The 14887-nt window shown below is 41.6% G+C and overlaps 1 protein-coding gene across 10 annotated transcripts in view; it reads left to right on the top strand.

Moving 5' to 3' along the window:
- Window positions 1–14887, top strand: part of COL4A4 (collagen type IV alpha 4 chain) — a 185819-nt gene that overhangs the window by 135294 nt on the left and 35638 nt on the right. For 8 of the 10 annotated variants that reach the window (XM_077155305.1, XM_077155307.1, XM_077155306.1 and 5 more), the window contains 2 exons: window positions 1204–1490; window positions 1829–6686. The exons of the other annotated variants lie outside the window; for them this stretch is intronic. In XM_077155305.1, coding sequence (XP_077011420.1) covers window positions 1204–1490; window positions 1829–2092 — 551 coding nt within the window. In that variant the 3' untranslated portion in view covers window positions 2093–6686. Of the gene's footprint in view, window positions 1–1203; window positions 1491–1828; window positions 6687–14887 lie in introns of those variants that run through there. 10 annotated transcript variants of the gene reach the window in all.

Genomic DNA, 14887 nt, shown 5'->3' with positions numbered 1-14887 from the left:
TGGTGTGCCAACAGCACACTGATGGTCACCTGGTGTGGCGTGTGCCAGCGCCCACTACCTGTCCTACTTCACACTTGCTTTCAAATTGCAGCACATTATTTTAGGGGCCAGCCCTTGCTGCTACTGGTCATTTCTCAGTAATGGATTTATAAGCCACGGGGACTGATTGTAAGCCTGGGGTTTAAGTACTTTGGTGCTGGCAAACACATTCCCAGATGGTGGTGGTTGGGGTGGTGAGCTCAGCAAGGCTCTGCCAACACAGAGGGCTGCTGGGTGGGGCGAGCCCGGCCCTGCTCCCACTGGGCCACGGCCCAGCTTTGAGTAGGCTCAGCAGGCAGCTCCTGCCCTGTCATCACCACCTCTCCCTGGGACTCAGCTGTGCCCTTTCCTGCCACAGCAGCCATGGCCTTTTGAGCCTAGGGGAAAGCAAGAAATAGCATCTAATTATCTTGAGTCTGTTTGCTTCTCTGCTCCTCTCCCTTCTGCCATTAGCTTCTTTCTTGCCTGGCCTCTGAACCGCCAATCTCACGTCTTCTGTTCTGGTCCAGCCAGAGTGTCTGTCTTAAGGCTTGGCAGGAGTAAAATCCAAACTCCATAACTTGGCTAACAAAGCTTGCATCCCCTGGCCTGATTTACCTCTGGACATCCCTGAGCCAGCCACCCCCACCCCCACCCCACCCCCAACGCACTGAACTTCGAGTTCTTTGAGCTCATGCTCCGTTTCTCTGGCCCTCTCTACTACTGTATGTTCTACTTTGAAGAGTCATCACTGCCATCTCCAACTCTGGCTAAATCTTCCTATTTCAGGTTTTCATTTAAAACCACTTATTAGCCTTAAGTCCAGGTACCTCATAATTTGGCCATTTGTGGGACTCGTCACACTTTATTTTCATTGTCTGTGTGTCCACCATCTCCCCCACTGGACCAAGGGCTTCCTGAGGGCAGAGCTGTGTTTCCTGCTCCAACTCTGAGCACATTGCTGGGCTCATAAGTGAGTGATGAGTGGGTGAATCCAAGCAGGCTGGCATGGAGGACCAGCCAGGAGGCCTCGGTGGTCAGGTGCACACCGTGCTCTCACCATCAAGCAGCAGGACTTAGCAAGGGCCTCCATACACCAGAGAGTGTGCCGTGGGCTCCGTGTGGCCACTGGACACACCAGGACAGGCAGCCAGTACACCAGGTCAGCTCTGCTTCCCTTCTCAGGTCGGGCAGGGTCTTGCCTTCCCATGTTCAGCACACTGCCCTTTGCCTACTGCAACGTCCACCAAGTGTGCCATTATGCCCGGAGAAATGACAGATCCTACTGGCTGGCCAGCGCTGCTCCTCTCCCGATGATGCCACTGTCAGAAGAGGAGATCCGCCCGTACATCAGCCGCTGCGCCGTGTGTGAGTCCCCTGCCCAGGCAGTGGCTGTGCACAGCCAGGACCAGTTCATACCCCCATGCCCACCGGCCTGGAGGAGTCTCTGGATTGGGTATTCATTCCTGATGGTGAGTCCCCAAATCCTGGCATGCATACCGTTTTGTAAAAAAGAACCTTTCCATTTGGATTGGGCAATATTTCTGTGAACTCTGTGCAGACAGACCTTAGAAGGAACTAAGGTCATAAATTCCCTTGGTAGAATTTAGACGATGCATTTGATTCTGCCATCAGTGCAGTTGATTCCATTTTGTACACACACCCACCATTTCTATTGCCTCTCCTTTCCACAATAGATCACACTTAAGGAAAAGTGTTAAAATTGGGTCCAGACATCAGGCTGTCACTGAATGGGTCTGGGGTTGTCTGCGTGTGTCTGAGCCCTAATTCCCTTTTGTTGTCTGGGCAGCACACGGGAGCTGGGGACCAAGGCGGAGGGCAGGCTCTCATGTCACCTGGTAGCTGCCTGGCAGACTTCAGAGCAGCACCATTCCTTGAATGCCAAGGCCGACCGGGAACTTGCCACTTTTTTGCAAATGAGTATAGCTTCTGGCTGACAACAGTGAAACCAGACTTGCAGTTTTCCTCTGCACCATCACCAGACACTTTAAAAGAAAGCCGGGCCCAGCGCCAGAAAATCAGCAGATGCCAAGTCTGTGTGAGGGAGAGCTAGAGGACACCCAGCCATCCAAGAGACCCCTCCTCTGGGGAACGGGCTGTGTTGAGAGATGTAATGGTGCTTACTCCAGACTCCAGTTTCAGCAGTTCCTCCTGTTTCAACATGGTCATCCCACAGCCCTGTGATGCCTTCCTTTCTTCTCGACAGCTTCAGCACATGCTACATGTACGGGTTTGTTTGGACCCACCACTCCAGATGAAGCAGAGGTTTTCTTATTTTTTTGAGGATGATGGAGGGGCTGGCTTTATTTAAAACATATTCTAATTCACAGGAAGGTGAATAAATTATAAAGGCAAATAGATTACAACGTACATTACTGAAATCTTCCTTCATTGGTGAATAACATCTCAAACAATTCATTATTTTCTAATAAAATGTGCTGGATTTTTGTAGGGAAAAAGAAATAGGCCAACAAATAAAACTAGAAAGTGGAGATTCTCAACATTTCAAAATGATTTCCTCTGTAATCTGTTTGCTCATGCACTTTAAATAATGGTAAAACCATGACCAAAGAGATTAAAAAAAAAAAAAAATCCACACTGCCAGCATTTGCAGTTCATTTCAAAGCAGAATGAATCACTATTCCAGGAAGGACCAAGTTGCTGTATTCCAGAGATGCGATATTAGCATAAACACACCGCAGATGAACATAAAACATTGTGTTCTGTTCTGCATTTTTCAGAGAAGAGAAATGCCTACTTTGGCAACCCTTTTGAAAACTAGCAATTATGGAAAAAAGATATTCAATAAGGGATTAAGAGCCTTAAAAGCTATTAATGAATATTAAGGCTATGATTCACAAAAATGACTCCCCATTTCAATGAACTTCCAAACAGGCTCTTTTCCCAGTTGGGGTCCAGCGTGCCCCACGTGCGTGCATTTGCTAATGGCATGCAGCCCCATGGGGCTTACTCGGGCCAGCACGCTGTGCTGATCGAAAGTCCCCTTCCCCTCCCCAGGAGAGCCTGCAAAGCCGCTTTGCAGCTCGCAATGGACTTTCTCTCCAGACACATTATGGCCCCTCATGCAGGGCGGTGTGAGAGCTATCGTTATACACTTGGGAGAAAATTAAGGGCCGACGTAATTAAACTTACGTAAGAAGATTCATTTAAGCCGTGGTCACCCCACCAGGAAGATATGGCACTATCTTTAAATGAAACAAAGACACGCTGCAATTTAAAATTTATGTTCCTGTTAATAGTTTTTACAGGAGCATCCTATTTTCCAATGAGAAAAAAATCTTATATTTTATGTCAGTATTGTACCAAGGCAGCAGGTTTGACATTTAGCATTGTTTTCCACAAAAGTTTAGAAGATATATATGGATAATTTTTAATTTATAATTTATGCTGAGTAGTTCTCTGAACCGCAAAAGATGCATTTTCTATTTTGCTGGGAATTCAGTGATCTAATCCTAAAAATGAAAAGGCTTGTTGGCAAACTTTTAGGAACCTCTCCTAAAATGTCATTTTAGAGAAAACTAAAGAAAACTTCTCACGGGAGAGTGACATACATTTTAGTGCTTAGTTTCAAAGCTCTTAAAAGTAATTGAAAGAAGAAAAACACAACTAAAATTGTGTTTATTTATAAGAAACCTTACCAAACAGTGATTAGGAATGAGCTTTTATATGTGAGAAACATTTCAAATGAGTCTCGTGATGGGCTGTGCTCAGGTCGCCAATTATTTTAGGGTATTTTCTGGTAAAATGTACATGTTTAAATGAAATTTTTTCTTGATGTAGCAGAATATTTCCTAACTCACTTGTCCCATTTACTGAATTTTTAACTGTGCTATGACATATTTCATTTTAAAATGAAATTTAAGCCAAATCCAACCTTACTTATAATTATGCTTCTCTCTGATTCCAAAAACATTGTCTATTAGCAGGAAGAATTGAAAAATGTAAGTGGAACATAAGAATTATCATCCTTGCTAAATTACTTTAAACACTCTACCTTTCATATTAGGATATTATCTCAGTAAATTTTCAAATAAATTTAAAAGCAGGCTAAATTAAGTGGACAAGTTACTCTACAGGTAACCTGGGGTAGTTTAAGTAGGATATTGGCTGTTCAAAATACTACTGATGTAGTAAGAACCCTCCTTAAACGCAGCAAAAAGTTTGCTTTCTGATACTGAAAATGTATTTTAAATAATCTACAGGACAAAACAAGGGGAAAATAACTTCTTGGAATAAAAGATCAAGTTATTGAAGTCATTATTTTCCTGACCTGGTTATGTATCAATGTACTTTGAAATAGCCTTCATCTGTAAACCAGGTGAACAAAGTTTTAAAGCTAATCTCCTAACCCAATTCTGGTGATGATCCTCACCAAAGTCTTCCTCCCAAGAACCTCGTTGGCTGGAAAGCGCCTGGGTTGGCACTTTGGGCACTGGGAATTGCACTGGCCTGTGTGCTGGAGGACGGGAAGCTTCCCTCCTGGTTGCATCCCCGCCAGGGGTTGGGGCCTCGCACTATGAGTGGCTGCCCAGTCCTTCCCCTCTCCCACTCCCCAGATCTTCAGCGTCCAGGCCCTGTCATCGCTACTTCCTCTCCAGTTCCAATGCAACTGTCTTCACACAGCCTCTCTCTTTCGTTTTACTCTTTGCAGGGATCTCTTGACTGGTGCCTCCAGTCTCCAACTCTAGTTGTCATCTGTCTTAAGATGCAAACACGATTTTGTTATTCTCTTGCCTAAAATCCTTTCAAGGCTTCACTGCCTACGAAGTTCAAATGACCTCACACGGGCTGAAACTTCCAGCAGGAAGGAACTGTCTGCAGCATACCTCTAGGCATATTTCTCGCCACTATAAACTGTGTGCAGCTCTGCCAACAATCACAGTGCATTTCTACCTCTGCTTTAGCTCCTGCTCTTCCTACTGGTGATGCCTTCCCGCAGGTCAGTTTACCTGGCAGACTCCTGCTTATCTCTAAAGACTTAATTCAAAGGAACTTTGACTCCCCTTGCCCCCAGAAGAGGCCTGCCCATTTCCTGTCTGCTCCTGCAATGTTTCAGCACACTTCCTTCATTCCTCTGCTAAATGCAAGCACCTGGAGGGCAGGACCCATGCTTTACTCATCCTGGTTTGTCTAGTGCCTAATACAGAGCGAAGCACCTTACTGACACAATTCTTTTCATCAATAGAAACTCAACAAGCGTCATTAGGCAATAGATTCGCCTCTGCAATGGGGTCCTCATCGACAAAATAGTAATATGTATAAGCTATTTCTCATTTCAGAATACTTGAATGTGGCAATATGTCTGCATACCCACAATTTCCTATTATAATTCTTGACAGAAGATCAGTTGATAAGCTTTAGCCATCATAAAAAAAATAGATTCTTACTTTTCAATAAATTGAGAATTAAGAAATGCTAAGATTTGAGAAAGGGTAGTGGTTGAGAGAAGACTTCCTTGAAATGTGATATGGCTTAATTCATGAGGGAATACCAATTACAGCTGGAGTTAAAAGCTTCCGAGAACAAAATTGCCTCTACAGAGTGTGTAAACATGTTATCAGTGCTGAGGAAAATAAACAGAATGGCCCACTAAAATTTAATTTCAGCAAAGATTTTATTCTGAGCCTTTTATAAATTAAAAGAAAGCAAACCATCCTGTGTTCTAGGAAATTACATTAGATTTGGATTTCTATCAGCACAGCAGACTAATTTGATAACTGCTACTTCTATTTGGTATGGTTGTTAGAGTAATGGAAAGACATGAACTTTGGAGTCAATTCAACCTGGTTTGAATCCTCTCTATCCCTTTCCAGCTGTGTTATCCTGGGCATAACACAAAAGCCCTGAGCCTCATTTTTCTCATTTATAAAATGGGCCATAACACCTACTCCTGCATTGAAAATTAAGCTAGCTTATATATTAAGCACAAAGCAATTCTCAGATATTTATAATGGTTGCATCTTCTATTTAAAATAGACTATTTAATATGAAAATATTTCTTGAGTTTTTTTAACATGATAGAATTACATTATGATTCTCAAGGGGCATATATATATTACTGAATAGAATTATTTATATGTGGTCAATTCTTAATGTCTTTGGGGATGCTGTTTCATCTCAACTCTCAAAGACACTGTGCCACACACAAAATGAAATTTTCCTACAGGGAGACGATCAGGAAGTTCTGCAGGGAACAAAACAATCGACATTAAAAATCAGTACTCTGAAATTGTCACTGTTATTATCTGCCAGAAGCTCTGCATAATGCATTTTAAACCACTGAGGCTGACTGCTACATACAGGTGAAATGCTTGAATTATATGGTGCTTTAATATTTAATGATTCATAGGGAAAATGTGAAATATCCAATAAATTGCATCCTTTTCTCTAACCTATGGTTATAGTTGAAGACTTAAATATGTAATAGTTGAAAGATGCCTGGTCTGTCATGGACACTTAAATCTTTGTTGTATTACCATTTATGATAATATCACTCAATATAAATTTCTGTGATATCCAAAAGCAACTGTGTTTCATATGGCCTATTTATTTTCTTTTGAGCCAAAGTGAGTTTACCCACTTCTTAAAATGGACTTTCTATTTCCATGGAGCTGGCTTGGTGGGAAAAAATAGGAAACACAACCTGGTACAAATGTGACCTGCAGAAGGGAAGAAGTAGTTGCATGGGCAGAATGCAGAAAGCAACCATTTTTCCTCTGGAAAGGATGGAATTCCAAGGGTCTGGGAAGCACTGTCCTGCACACAATGAGGGGGAGGGGGCAGGTACAAATGAAACCAGGCTTTAGAGGCACAGGGCCCTCAACCCTGGTTGAGCTACATGGACCGTGGGCATGTGGGTCCCACTGTTGCCTCCTAGTTAAATGAGAACATCACCAATTTCTGGTGTTCTTGCTAGAATTAAATGAAAGTCAACTGTAAAGAGACATAACATATGATATTCCTACTTATAACTACAGTAATGAAGTGAAGGGTTAGGTACTGATTATACTTCTCTCATAGTCCCCACCCCCCCCACATTGCCAAGCATGGGGATAGGTGCAGAGCAGATATTCACTTACCGTTTCATGGAGTTAAGCTTTATAAATCACAAGGAACATCAAGAGTATTTGGGCCAGTCTCTCAACCAACAGAGAAATTAAGAGTATTTAGCTAACATTTCTTGAGCACCTACTATGTGACAGGAACTACATTAATCCTGCCACATGTGCTTCCTCTAAACCTCACAGCTAACCTATTTTACAGACAAGGAAACAGGTTCAAAGGGCATAAGTGACTTGCTCAAGGTCACACAGTCAGCACCTGGTAGAACTTGAGCTCTGGTCTACCTGTCAGCAGAGACTGTGCTCTTACTCTACACCGTCACCACCCGGGAGTGTCCCTGATTTGCGGTTTGGTTAGGAGAGAGAGGGGCTGATAGAGACGTCACTGTGGTGCCCTGAACTGCTTGCTGCTATCACTGCAAAGTCCCACATCACTGGTACTCAGCTGCCCAGCTCAGCCAGGAGATGGTCTTAAGAAGTTCTGTGTGGGGAGAGACCCACAAGGCCAGACCTATTTGGGGGGAGCACATAAAACCTACATGGCAGGGTCAATTAAAAACTAGCCAGGCCTCTGGAGCCCTGAGATGCTCAAGGTCAGCTGCCCAAGGGAACTGTTCTGAGTTGGAAAAAGAACTATCTGGAGGTCTTTAGCTGACCACAGGCTCCCTTACTACAGCACAAGCACACAGCTATTTTTTAAAAAAATATTTTTATTGATAAAACTCTACAGACATACAAACATTCTATACTTGGTATACAATCAATGGTTCACAACATCAATACATAGTTGTGTATTCATCACCATGATGAATTTTTAGAACATTTGTATCACTCCAGAAAAAAAAATACCAAAGAAAAAACTCGTAATACCATACCCCTTAGCTCTCCCTCTCATTGACCACTAGTATTTTCCATCTACCAAATTTACTTTAACCTTTGTCCCTCCTGTTATTTATTTTTATCCATAATTTTTACTCTTCTGTCCATACCTTAGATAAAAGGAGCATCAGTCTCAAGGTTTTCACAATCACACAGTCACATTGTAAAAGTTATATCATTATATAATTATTTTCAAGAAACAAGGCAACTGGAACACAGCTCTGCAGTTTTAGGTACTTTTCTCTAGCCACTGCAATACACCATAAACTAAAAAGGAGTATCTATCTATACAATGCGTAAGAATAACCTCCAGGATAACCTCTTGACTGTTTGAAATCTCTCAGCCACTGACACTATTTTTTCTCACTTCTCTCTTCCCCTTTTTGGTCAAGGTTTTTTTAATCCCTTGATGCCAGGTTCTGGCTTATCCCAGGATTTCTGTCCCACTTTGCCAGGGAGATTTACAACCCTGGGAGTCATGTCCCACATAGAGAGGGGGAGGGCAGTGAGTTTGCTTGTCGTGTTGGCTTAGAGAGAGAGGCCACATCTGAGCAACTAAAGAGGTTCTCTGGGGGTCCTGTTAGGACTCATTTTAAGTAGGCTTAGCTTATCTTTTGCAGGAATAAGTTTCATAGGGGTGAACCGTAAGATTGGGGGCTTGGATTTTTGATTTGGTTGTCCCCACTGCTTGTACGAATATCAGAAATTCTCCAAATGGGGAAGGTGAATATTTCCATTTTTCTCCCCATTCCTCCCAGGGGACCTTGCAAATACTTCTTGATTCATTGTCCAAATCACTCTGGGATTTGTCAGGGCATCACACTAACCTGGACAAACCAACAAAATCTCACGCCCTATTCAAGATGCCATGTACTTAACGGTGGTCAACTACACTGACCAGACAAGTTAAATTAGGAAATGTGCTACCCAAAATATAAATTTTGCACCAAATAAACATCTTTCCTTTTAGTCTCATAGAGAAGTTGAAGTTTTAAAATATGGACGATATCATCCTGTAACCAGTCTTCTGATATACCTTAGTCCTATCCAGATCTGCTTCATTCATGTCTCTACTCGATGTCTGATCACTCTTTCAACTTTTTAAACAGTTCCTGTATGGGGTACTGCTGACTTTCATATCTTCAGAGCTCTAACTCTCAGTCTCAGGTGTAACACAGATACCCAAAGTTTCTTGGAAAGACCATATTATATGCAAACTGCTCCATATCTCAGAATGTAGAATTAACAGTTACACCTCCTGAATACATGTGACTGTTGTAAGAGCTTACATTCTAGGACCTTTTTACCCAACCTAACTCATGCTTTTGACTTTGGTTCACCGAATTTTTATATTAAAGTTTAGTCCATATGATTGAGGCTTGATAATATTTGTGTTTTTGTTCCTGTCATTTCATTCAACATACAGTCCTTAAGGTTCATTCATCTCCACTCAGCCATTTTTAATCTCCCATGCACCAGCAAGGCACTTCCTATCATATACTATTTCTTGGGGATGGCTTGTATCCTCAGTATTATATACTTGATGATCATAATTTTATCAGCTAAAGATGAAATTCTTAATTAGCAGGGCAGTAATTTTTATCTGTTTGTTTGGAAAAAGTAGGAAAGGCTTTCAATAAGTATTAAGTTCTTTTATTTCCAAAGCAGGTCTTAGGATGGCGACACTGTGTGCAGATCAGATATACCATTTCTTGTGCTGTCGTGATAAATAGAATCACTATAGCAACTTGCACACTTGGTACTCTAGGTTGGCACTGGCAAATACTTCCATTTATGAAGTGCACAGCTGTATGTCACAAACACTTGTGTCTATTATCATCTTTGCAGGAGGAAGTGACATGTTGCTGCAGATAATGTTTTTCTCAGTTGTTATTTTTCCTGCTTAGACTGGCTTTCTGATCTCTCTTTCTGTTCAGTGCAACAGAAATTGCCCTACCGCAGGAGGTGCTACCAGTTACTAGCTTGCTGATCCTGGATCCATCACTGCACCTCTCTGAGCCTTGGCACCAAAATCTGAAAGTCAGGGGACTCGTTTTCTTTCCATTTTACAGGATTTTACAATCCTAGGGGATAAGGGATGATCAAGTGATGCTCATCTTAAAATACATTTTGTGCTCTCTGAAATCTGAGAAGCACTTTGGCTCCTACAAAACCCTGGGCCCTGTTAAAATGCAGATTCTGGTTTCGTAGGTAAAGTGTTAAGTGGAAAGGCTGGTTGGAGACCCACTGTTGAGGCTAAGGAGTTTGATCTTTATCCTTGGGCAACAGAGAGCCAGTAAAAGGTATCTGAGGTTATCTGCAGCATTGTGGAAGTGGATTGAAAGATTAACCTAGGAAGAGCTATGGAGAACTGAGTGAAGCGACATTTAAAAAAAAATTTTTATTAATAAAGCCAATCAACATACAAACATGAACATTCTTAACATATGACATTCTATATACTTGGTGTGCAATCAATGGCTCACAATATTATCACATAGTTGTATATTCATCACATGACCATTTCTCAGTACCTTTACATCACTCCAGAAAAAGAAATAAAAAGAAAAAACTCATATATACCATAACCCTTACCCCTCCCTCTCATTGACCGCTAATATTTCCCTCTATCCAATTTATTTTAACATTTGTTCCCCCTTTTATTTATTTATTTATTTTTGCATGGGCAGGCACTGGGAATTGAACTGGGGTCTCTGGCATGGCAGATGAGAACTCTGCCTGCTGAGCCACCGTGGCCCACCCTATTATTTATTTTTAATCTTTTTTTTTTACTCATCTGTCCATACCCTAGATAAAAGGAGCATCAGAACAAGCTTTTCACAATCACACAGTCACTTTGTGAAAGCTGTATCATTATACAGTCATCTTAAAGAAACATGACTATTGGAACACAGTTCTACAGTTTCAGGCACTTCCCACTAGCCTCTCTAATATACCTTAAACTAAAAAGGGGAATATCTATATAATGTGTAAGAATAACCTCCAGGATAACCTCCCAAACTCTATTTGAAATCTCCCAGCAACTGACACTTTATCTCATTTCTCTCTTTCCACTTCCAGTCGAGAAGGTTTTCTCAATCCCTTGATGCCGAGTTCCAGCTCATTCTAGGATCTCTGTCCCATGTTGCCAGGGAGGTTTACACCCTGGGAGTCATGTCCCACATAGAGAGGGGGAGGGCAGTGAGCTTGCTTGCTGTGTTGGCTGAGAGGTAGGCCACATATGAGCAACAAAAGAAGTTCTCGGTGGGTGACTCTTAGGCCTGATTTTAAGTAGGCTTAGCTTGTCTTTTGCAGGGATAAGTGTGGGGGGTCAGGAGCAATAAATCAGGCCCTAGCAAGAAGAAGGTCACAAGATCCAGGGCGGGAAGTTCCCAAGAGTTAAAAATTGAACAATAATCATTGTTAAGAAACTAAAAGAATGGGATGTATTGTGCAAGAGCAAACGGCATTTCTCTGCTTCTGTAGATAAGATTGCTTGCTTACAGCTGCAAACCAAGATGTGGCTCAAAAAGGTAATGTCCTTTTCCTGCTTCTGTGGATACGCTTGTGGTTTTTACCTTTATAAGCCCCCCTTGAGAACTCCTCCAGGCTGCTCTCTGATTCCTCCTTCTTGAGTTTCTGAGGCAGTCGCCAGCCGGCTGGCTAATAAAGACTCCTAATTGGCTTGCAAATTGCTTTGACTTGTGTGGTCTCTCTTTTGGTGTGCCCCACAACAATAAGTTTCATAAGAACAAACCCCAAGACTGAGAGTTTAGCCTATTGATTTTGTTGTCCTCACTGCTTGTGAGAATATCAGGCCGCCTGAAGAGACATTTTAAATGTTGACAGAGTGATGAACTGAGAGACTTTAAGGTTTTCCAAAGCTGAGAGTGTGTGATTGTAAAATAAAAGATGAAGGGGAAAAAAAAGAAAGAAATGACTGCGTATCTCTAGGAGGGGAATGTTAGAAAGGATAGGTTTGTTACGGCTAATTTAATACAGATCTTTATTTTGAATAGTGAATCAGAAGAGAATCTATGACTGAGAACAAGGAGGCCAGAGCTACTACTAGCCTATTTAGGGGGAGTGAAGGGGTTCATCCCTTTAGCTTTCTCACTCCCCAGACAGAACAAGTGCCAAATATGTGGATTGCCTCCAACTCTACTAAAACCAATTATCTGCTATTTAGTTTGAGCTTCACCATCAGGCAATTTCAAACGATAGAGGTTTGAAAAATTATGGACAAGTTTGGAATCACATGCAATACATTAAACATCATTAATAGGAAGCAATTTTTACTCCCTCTTCTTGAGAAGCAAGGAAAGATTCTAAATTAAAAGCTCTCATGAGTTGACTGATCACAACTAAACTGTGGGAGCTAGATGCCAGTCAGGAAATTATTATTAAACAAAGAAGCCAAATAAAAAAAAATTAGCTCTAAATGCTTATTCCCTATTAGAGAAAATTAGTCCCTTATGCTTGTATTTGTTTGCCTTTCTCAATCTTCTTCCAGTTTGTTGGCATAACTCTGGAGATTCCTTCTTGTAGGGAACAAAAATAAAATGGATATGAAAAGTAACAAGCACTGGTTATAGGGAAGCCTATTAGCAACCGAACAAAATAATTACAATAATTTCCAAAACAGCTTTACTATTGTGCTAAAATAGTTGGTTTATATTTACAAATAAAATGATCTTAAATGACCTCTGGAAGATTAGTGATGTTCTGCTCCATAAATAAAGAAGGTATGCATTTACAGTTATATCATCTAAAGTTCAAATTTCTGTGTCTTTGAATCTGATAAGACACAGTGAGCAAGAAGATACGATTAGATACTATCATTGGCATCAATAGCTATATATATATATATATATATATATATATATATATATATATATACACACACTCCCATCTACAGTGATTGGACTTTAAATGCAATTGAAAGAACACTTGGTCAGAAATTAACATTTAATGAGCCTCTACTGAGAGCCAGGGTCAGCCTTTGGGCAGCAATGGACAAGAGGAAGAGAGAGCAGACAGACAAACAAGACACAGGCCTCTCCCAGGGCCACTTCCAGCCAGTGTGGGAGACATACCTTTGTGTAGTCGTGCACAGATAATAAGGGCAAGATACAAGTGTGATGCCAGAACTACCACGTGCTGTGAAAAGATGGCATGGGAAAGGTTACTCCTAATTGGGGTAATGGGAGCCAAATTCAGAGAGTATGGGAGGGAAGAACAACATTTGGCTTGAACATTTCAATTGAAACATGTTTAAAGATACCAGACTCACAAGTGCAATTCATATGATAAACAGGCTGTGGTTTTATATCAATTATAAATTAACTTGAGGCACGCAGGTATCGTTATGTGCCAGCAGACCAGGGCAAAGTGCTCCCTGGACTCAAGTGGTTGGCTTAGCTCACTGATACACAAATGTCACAGCCTCTCCCAGGTAAATTCAGATGAGAAACTGGACACAAAATGGCATAGTGAGAAGGGATGTGGGATTTGTCTTTTTGGAGCAATGAGAATGCTCCCAGATTGACTGTAATGAACGTACAACTTTGTGATTATATCAAGAGCCACTGATTGTACACTTTGGATGGTTTGTATGGTGTGTGAATAAAACTTGTTTTTTTTTTAAACTGCATAGTCAGGATGCTCCAAATTTATCAGATGTATACAGAGAGAAACTGAGAAGGCAATACTCCCAACATGTTAACCTTGGGTACCTTTAAGTGGTGGGAATTTAGGTGATTTTGTAATTATTTATATTTCTATTTGTATTGTGAATCTCATCAATGGACACATAGTATTTATCACTAAGTCACTTTTCCTGATTCTCTATTTCTTGATTTATCATCAGTTCTCCTGATTGCAAAAATATTACACACATACACACATTTTTCAAATCCAGAGATGTAATCGTGTGAAAAACAGAAAGCAAAATCCCCTGTACTCCATCCCCAAGATAACCTTGGAACTATCCATCCAGCCATCTGCTTTAAGCACATACAAGGCACAAGAATTACTTTCATAATCAGAAAACCATACAAATGCTAGATAAATCATAATAGAAAGATCCTATTCTGCTTTCAACATTCTTTAAAAATAAATATCTCAGTGACACTAAGAGGTCAGTTGTATTTTGTTTCTTTAATTCATGAAATACAAACATGAGGGAACGTCATAATGTCCCCTGACAGACAAACTGGCTTATAACATGGCAGGAGCCAGCAGTGTGTTTTGGACACTTGGCAGGACAAGTGAGCTGTAAAAACAGCCACTGAAGAGGCACTTTGATGGGAGAAAAACAAAACAAAACAAAACAGTAAAACTCCCTGCAAGGAGGGTTTCTTAGTGACCAACTCACTGAACACCTTCACTGGTCTCTATGGCACCTGCTGCTGCTCTGGTGACTAAATAACATTATGCCACCCAGATGCATGTGCCGCCACTGAAGACGCTGCTGTGAGTCTGAACTGCTGGCATTCCCTGATACCTAATGGAGCTGTGCAGGGTTTTCCTCCACCTTATTTCTCAAGCTTTTTCAGTAAACACTGTATAAAAACAGAGCACTATAAAAGCAAAGCAAGTGCACTGTAGCCACCACCCAGGCGCAGGGCCCTGAAGAGCTGAGGCACTCTGCAGGGGAGGCTGGAAGAACCCACTGCTAAGGCAGCCATCTCCTGTTCCCAGAAAGTCACCACGGCCACAGGCCATGTGGCTGAGCCTCACCTCCTGCCAAGTCAAGTATCAACCAAGCCAGGCAGGAAGGGGCTGATCTTCCAGGTAGAGGCACCTCAGGGCTGGCAGAGAAAGGGGTGCAGATGCTGGTCCCTGCTTTGAGGCACTGATCCTGTGTGTGAGAGAAAACAGTCAGG

This window comes from Tamandua tetradactyla, chromosome 3 (assembly GCF_023851605.1).
Source record: "Tamandua tetradactyla isolate mTamTet1 chromosome 3, mTamTet1.pri, whole genome shotgun sequence".
Lineage (NCBI taxonomy): Eukaryota > Metazoa > Chordata > Mammalia > Pilosa > Myrmecophagidae > Tamandua > Tamandua tetradactyla.
Note: the sequence above shows the minus strand (reverse complement) of the source record. Positions and strands in the feature narration are given on the sequence as shown.